The sequence below is a fragment of the Lynx canadensis genome, chromosome B3 (assembly GCF_007474595.2).
Source record: "Lynx canadensis isolate LIC74 chromosome B3, mLynCan4.pri.v2, whole genome shotgun sequence".
NCBI lineage: Eukaryota > Metazoa > Chordata > Mammalia > Carnivora > Felidae > Lynx > Lynx canadensis.
This window is the reverse complement of record NC_044308.2, coordinates 145,900,264-145,907,326: the sequence shown is the minus strand read 5'-3', so window position 1 is coordinate 145,907,326 and position 7,063 is coordinate 145,900,264. Positions and strand designations below refer to the sequence as shown.

Sequence of the window (7,063 nt, the reverse complement as noted above, 5' to 3'; positions counted from 1 at the left end):
AGGGCCTTCCAAGGGCTGGGCGGGGGTCACCTCCCCCTGCTCCCCCAGCACACACCCGGGCACACACCCACAGTCGAGACGCAGCAGGACACAGGCAGAGGCCAGAGCGGAGCTGCCCTGGAATGAGCTTAACTGGGCTGAGTTGGGCTGAGCTGGGCTGGGCTGAGCTCAGCTGGACTGAACTGGGCTGAACTGGAATGAGCTAGCTAAGTGGGTTGGGCTTGGCTGAGTGGAGCTGAGCTGGACTTAGCTGGGCTGGGTTGAGCTGATCTGAACTGAGCTGGGCTGAACTGGGATTAGCTGGGTGGGTTGGGCTGAGCTGGGCTGTTCTGGACTGTACTAGGCTTAACTGGGCTGGGTTGGGCTGGGCTGGGCTGGGCTGGGCTGGGCTGAGCTGAGCTGAACTGGGCTGAACTGGGCTGAGCTGGTCTGAGCTGAAATGGACTGAGCTGGGTTGAGCTGGGTTGAGCTGGGCTGATCTCAACTGAGGTAGCTGAACTGGGCTTAGCTGGGTTTAGCTGGGCTGAGCTGGGCTGGTCTGGGCTGGGATGAGCTGGACTGTGCTGGGCTGGGCTGGGCTGAACTTGGCTAAACTGGGCTGAACTGAGCTGGATTGGGCTGAACCAGGCTGGGCTGGACCGAGCCAAACTGAGCAAAGCTGAGCTAGGCTGAACTGGGCTGAACTGGGCTGGAATGGGCTGAGCTGAACCAAGCTAAGCTTGGCTAGGCTGAGCTGGGCTGGGCTGAGCTGACCTGAACTGGTCTGAACTGAACTGGACTGAGCTGTGCTGAACTGGGTTGAACCAGGCTGAACTGGGCTGTGGTAGGCTAAGCTGGACTGAGCTGAACTGGTCTGGTCTGGGCTGCTGGGTTGAACCAGGCTAAGGTGGCTGTGCTGGGCTGAGCTGCACTGAGCTGGGCCGGCTGAGCTGGGCTGGACTGAATTGTGCTGAGTGGGGCTGAGCTGGGCTAAGCTGAGCTGAGCTGAGCTGGGCTGGGCTGAACTAGGTTGAGCTGGGCTGGAATGAATTGTGCTGAGCTGTGCTAACTGGGCTGAGCTTGACTGAGCTGGGCTGAGCTGCACTGAGCTGGGCTGAACTGGGTTGAGCTGGGCTGAGCTGGGCTGAGCTGCACTGAGCTGGGCTGAACTGGGTTGAGCTGGGCGGAGCTGCACTGAGCTGGGCTGAACTGGGTTGAGCTGGGCTGAGCTGGGCTGAGCTGGGCTGAACTGGGTTGAGCTGGGCGGAGCTGCACTGAGCTGGACTGAACTGGGTTGAGCTGGGCGGAGCTAGGCCAGCTTGAGCTAACCTAGGCTGAGGTGGGCAGGCTGAGCTGGGCTGGACTGAATTGTGCTGAGCTGGGCTAACTGGGCTGAGCTTCACTGAGCTGGGCTGAGCTGCACTGAGCTGGGCTGAACTGGGTTGAGCTGGGCTGAGCTGGGCTGAGCTGCACTGAGCTGGGCTGAACTGGGTTGAGCTGGGCGGAGCTGCACTGAGCTGGGCTGAACTGGGTTGAGCTGGGCTGAGCTGGGCTGAGCTGGGCTGAACTGGGTTGAGCTGGGCGGAGCTGCACTGAGCTGGGCTGAACTGGGTTGAGCTGGGCGGAGCTAGGCCAGCTTGAGCTAACCTAGGCTGAGGTGGGCAGGCTGAGCTGGGCTGGACTGAATTGTGCTGAGCTGGGCTAACTGGGCTGAGCTTCACTGAGCTGGGCTGAGCTGCACTGAGCTGGGCTGAACTGGGTTGAGCTGGGCTGAGCTGGGCTGAGCTGCACTGAGCTGGGCTGAACTGGGTTGAGCTGGGCGGAGCTGCACTGAGCTGGGCTGAACTGGGTTGAGCTGGGCTGAGCTGGGCTGAGCTGGGCTGAACTGGGTTGAGCTGGGCGGAGCTGCACTGAGCTGGACTGAACTGGGTTGAGCTGGGCGGAGCTAGGCCAGCTTGAGCTAACCTAGGCTGAGGTGGGCAGGCTGAGCTGGGCTGGACTGAATTGTGCTGAGCTGGGCTAACTGGGCTGAGCTTCACTGAGCTGGGCTGAGGTGCACTGAGCTGGGCTGAACTGGGTTGAGCTGGGCTGAGCTGGGCTGAGCTGGGCTGAGCTGGGCTGAACTGGGTTGAGCTGGGCGGAGCTGCACTGAGCTGGGCTGAACTGGGTTGAGCTGGGCTGAGCTGGGCTGAGCTGGGCTGAACTGGGTTGAGCTGGGCGGAGCTGCACTGAGCTGGACTGAACTGGGTTGAGCTGGGCGGAGCTAGGCCAGCTTGAGCTAACCTAGGCTGAGGTGGGCAGGCTGAGCTGGGCTGGACTGAATTGTGCTGAGCTGGGCTAACTGGGCTGAGCGTCACTGAGCTGGGCTGAGCTGAGCTGGGCTGAGCTGAGCTGGACTGAGCTGGACTGAACTGGGCTGAGTTCAGCTGGGATGGGCTAAGCTGGGCTAAACTGGGCTGGGCTGGGCTGGGCTGGGTGGAGCTGAATTGGGCTGGGCTGGGCTGGGCTGGGCTGGACTGAACTAGGTTGAGCTGAACTAGGCTAAGCTGGGCTGGGCTGGGCTGGGCTGAATTGTGCTAAGCTAGGCTGGACTGAGCTGGCCTGAGCTGAACTGGGCTGGGCTGAGCTGGACTGGGCTGGGCTGAGCTGGACTGGGCTGGGCTGAACTGGACTGAGTTCATTTGGGATGGGCTAAGCTGGGCTAAACTGGGCTGGGCTGGGCTGAGCTGAACTAGGTTGAACTGAACTAGGCTAAGCTGGACTGAGCTGGCCTCAGCTGAACTGTGCTGGGCTGAGTTGGCCTGTACTGGGTTGGGCTGAGCTAAAGTGGGTTCAGCTAGTTGGTTTGGTCTGGCTGAATCAGGCTTCAGCGAGTCAAGCAGGGCGTACCGTTTTGCTAGGTCCAGTGGCCAAGGTCAGTGAGGCTACCTTGAGTGGGACTGAGCAGGTACGACAAGCCTGGCTGGCAGGCTGAGCCAAACGGAGCTGAAGGATTCTGGTGGAATTTGTGGACTGAACTCAGATGAGTTAGCCTGCTTGAAATCGGGTCTGCTGGGCTGACGTGGGCCAGGCCGGACCAAGGCGGACTCCCGTGACCTGAGCTGGTCTGAATCAGCAGACCTAGTGAGGCTGGGTGTGGAGCGGGTTTGTATCACTGCTCTCAGCCGTCCTGACGCGAGGCCACGTGGACTGGTCGGTCTCACTGGACTGAGTGGGCAGCGTGGACGATGAGCTGGGGTCTGGGCTCCGGGCAGGAGTCACCACGTGGGGGAGTGGGGGAGGACTGATCTGGGCTCTGCTATGAATGGGGCCTGGAGTCGGGCTCCCTGGAGCCTCCGCAGGTCAGGACACGAGTCAGACACCTCTGCTCCCCAAGAACCCCCCGTTCCTGCCACTCAGGGCTGCGGGCAGGGTGTCCTGGCCAAAGGTAAGAACACCCCTGCTTCTGGCAGGGACACAGGGGTTCGCGGGAGGGCGTTCCTAGCAGACTCGGGGAACAAGAGTCCAAAATGAGCATCTGCCCCGGAGGCTGGAGAAGGGGTCCCCGTGCGCCCCTCCACCCGACCACCCCGCTCTGCCCCACACTTCTCCCCCTCAGACTCCGCCGGTCGGCACTGACACTGCCTCTGCCCCCACAGCCTCCGTCCAGGCCCCCCTCGTCTTCCCCTTGGCCACCTGCTGCAAAGGCACCATCGCCACCGCCCCGTCCGTGACACTGGGCTGCCTGGTCACGGGCTACTTCCCGATGCCGGTGACTGTGACCTGGGATGCAGGGTCCCTGAACAAGAGCGTCGTGACCCTCCCCACCACCCTCCAGGAGACCTCTGGCCTCTACACCACCACCAGCCACGTGACCGTCTCGGGCGAGTGGGCCAAACAGAAGTTCACCTGCAGCGTGGCTCACGCGGAGTCCCCCACCATCAACAAGACCGTCAGTGGTGAGCCAGGGTCGGGCTGGAGGAGGGGGGCAGGCGTGGCGGGAGCGGCTAGGAGAGGAGGAAGGCGCCTGGGCGGCCACGTGGGTGTCGTGGGCTCAGGGGGCTGACGCCACGCTGCCACCTTCACCCCTAGCGTGTGCCATGAACTTCACTCCCCCCACCGTGAAGCTCTTCCACTCCTCGTGTAACCCCCTCGGTGACACCAGTAGCACCATCCAGCTCCTGTGCCTCATCTCCGGCTACGTCCCAGGTGACCTCCATGTCATGGAGGGTGACATGGATGGGCAGAAGGCCTCGAACATATTCCCATACGCTGCCCCCGGCAAGCAGGAGGGCAAGGTGACCTCCACCCACAGAGAGCTCAACATCACGCAGGGCAATCGGGTGCTTTTGCTTTTCTGTACAGCACAATGAATTCTTTTAATAAATATTGTTTTTTATTTTTATTGAAGCACAGTTCACGCACAACATTCTGGTGACTTTGGGCGTGGAGCACGGGGATGGGACAGTCTGTGCACTATAAACAGCTCACACCCGTGTGCCACGTTTGTTGCGAACACTGAGCCAATGTGAACTGATGACAGCTGAGTAAAGTCCGGAGTTCACAGTAAGGTCCACCGCGAGTAGGTTCTCTGAGCCTGCACCCTGTCCCCGGTGCCGCCCCGGTCAGCCTGCTGTTCAGGCTGCTGTCCTCGCGTTTCCCCCACTGCCGTTTCCTACAGAAGAATCGCCCGGCCCGAAGATCCCCTCTGCCCCACCTATTCCTTCCTCCCTCCCCCCAAACGCCCGGCAACCGCTGACCTTCGCGCCGTCACACTACATGTGCCGTCCCCCACATCACGCAGTGCCGATGGTACAGCGGGTAGCCTTCTCCAGCTGGCTCCCTCCCCTCAGGGCACACGGGCCGGCACGCGGCCCACATGTGCCCACGGGGTGCTGACTATAGGGCTTCTCGGCACGAACAGACCTTCCAGTGGCCCTGCCACGAGGAGGGCAGGTGTGTGTGCTGGCCTGGCAGCCCGAGCCCTCCTCCACCTTCTGTAACAAAGAATATCATGTCATCCAAGGTCACTTTGCTTGAAAGAGGCACCCCCGGCGGGGGGAGACGGTCCGCACCATCCAGGTGAGGGTACTACACAAATACCTCATATGCCTGCACAAAATATTACATATACACAGTAAGCATCTGCAGGTACCCGGAAGCAGGTGCCCATAAGGGGAGGGGAGGGGTTGCTGAGACGCCGTGGCAACAAGTCAGGCTGGAATGAGCCAGCCCCGGGCCAGGCTGGTGTCTCACGGCTGCCCTGGACGACCACCACCGCAGGCTCTGACGCCGCGGGTCGGGGAGAGGCCCCTGGAAGGGACATCCGTGAACACCTCCAAAGCAGCTCTTTGTTCTTGTAACCACAGGGTGAATGTTTCTGAAAGCCAAACCCACAGTTCAGCGTGATGGTTGAAAAGCGTCAACACTAGGTAATTTCATCGCCTCGCCAACTTTTCTGTGAAAGGATTATTCTGGAAAGGACGGGCCTTGCAAACCTAGGCTGGGACAGGTGTGTGGTCTCCGACAAAACCCAGTGCCTGACGGCCCACATCCCACTGCCACGCCCTCGGCAGCCAAGGCAGCCCTCCCCCACACTGATCCGGCACAGCAGGTGCCCCAGAGCCCCGTGATGACCCCACGAGGGACAGCGACCCGGCACCACGCCAAGGGCACTGCATGGGGACCAGGGGAGGGAATTAGCTGTCCAAGGGACGTACGATGTGCCACGTTGTCTTGCCAAAACCCTGCCTTTAGGGGTGCCTGGGGCCCCATGTCCGAAACGCACGGTAGCCGGGACACCCTCGAGGGTTTTGCCAAACTCATCGGTTCCCGTGATCTGACCAGAGTTGTGTAGATGGATGTGCTTCTTGAGCAACCAGGGGCCCACAGTTTGCTGAGGACCCTAACTGCCGGGCACCGCGAGAGGGGGCCGGGCCGCGGGAGCCCGGAGTGTGGGGTGCACACTCCCTTCACCGAGGCTGTGACCGATGGCATTTGCAAAGTGGCCACTGCAGTATTTCCAGGACCACGGGCTCCTCCATCACCTTGCCCTGCCCCATGCAGGGGGCGGGGTCTGCTCCCCTCCCCAGAAGCCCAAGGGTCTCTGTGAACTCCGTGGGGATGGGGGCACAGAAGAGCCATTGCTGGATTCCTAAGATCAGGACCTAAGGAGACGCGGCTTCTCGTGGGAGTCAGGCCCTGGGCCCAGTGCAGCCGTCCAGCTACGGCCAAGGTGCCATTCTGGGGAGCCCCGGGGACCAAGCGGGTCGGACCCACCCAGCCAAGGCCCCAGACCCCAGGAGGAGCCCAGAGCCCTCGCTCACATGAGTGTGAGCAGGGCAGAGAGCCTCGCACCACAGGCCGAGGGCTCCAGGCACACCCACAGCCCAGCAGGCCCGGATTGGGACTTGGACGTTGTGCGGAGGCGTCCCCATCGAGGCCTAACACCGCAGGAAGTGGCAGCCTGGGGTGCACACTGTGGTTGTCCAAACACAGGGGCTGAGGGGTCACGGCCCCCTCGCACGGGCAGCACAGGGACCACACAGGGTCTCTCAGCTGCAGGGACATTTTCAGGTCCGGTGACCACCACGAACTCTGTCCCTGCACATCAGGCTTCTGTCTGTCCTCTAGGGTAGTAGCTTCCCTCTGACCATGGGCAGATGACCGTGACCGTGGCTGAAGCCAGAGGAAGACAGCGTCCCACCAGGGAGGCCACACTGCTGAGTGGACGGGACAAGGCCCAGGGCGGGGCCTCAGGCTATGGGTGGGTCAACCTGTGCCCACACCACGCGCCCAGGTGAGAGCGGGGTTCCTGTGCCCTCTTTTGGGACCCCAGCCCCCCCCCACAGCCCACCCCCGCACACCCAGGCCCTTGAGACAGAAAGTACCCAGAAGAAAAGGGAACTTCAGGAAGCGTGTCGCCGAGCCACCTAGTTTCAATCCTGTTCTTAGTCTTCCCACGGCTGCCTGGGGGCTAGGAAGGGGGCTATGGGCACAGAGCTCAGCTACAAGGAGCCACATGTGCCTGGGGCCAGAGCGAGGAGGGCCGAGGTGCTGGGGCCAGCCTTCCGTCGCCCCAGCCCTTGGTGAGTAGGCTCCGCAC

The 7,063-nt window shown here is 62.0% G+C and overlaps 1 long non-coding RNA gene and 1 gene segment (V, D, J or C); both read left to right on the top strand.

Annotated features, from left to right (window-relative positions):
• Window positions 1–3,134: 3,134 nt before the first annotated feature.
• LOC115516950 lies at window positions 3,135–4,350 on the top strand. The segment is given in 3 exon segments: window positions 3,135–3,406; window positions 3,618–3,917; window positions 4,051–4,350. Coding segments are annotated over 3 exon segments (708 nt in total).
• A 110-nt stretch (window positions 4,351–4,460) lies between these two features.
• LOC116738113 lies at window positions 4,461–6,826 on the top strand. Its single transcript, XR_004343723.1, has 3 exons — window positions 4,461–4,524; window positions 5,328–5,390; window positions 6,592–6,826. It is a non-coding gene; the product is annotated as an uncharacterized LOC116738113 (long non-coding RNA).
• The last annotated feature ends 237 nt before the right edge of the window (window positions 6,827–7,063 follow it).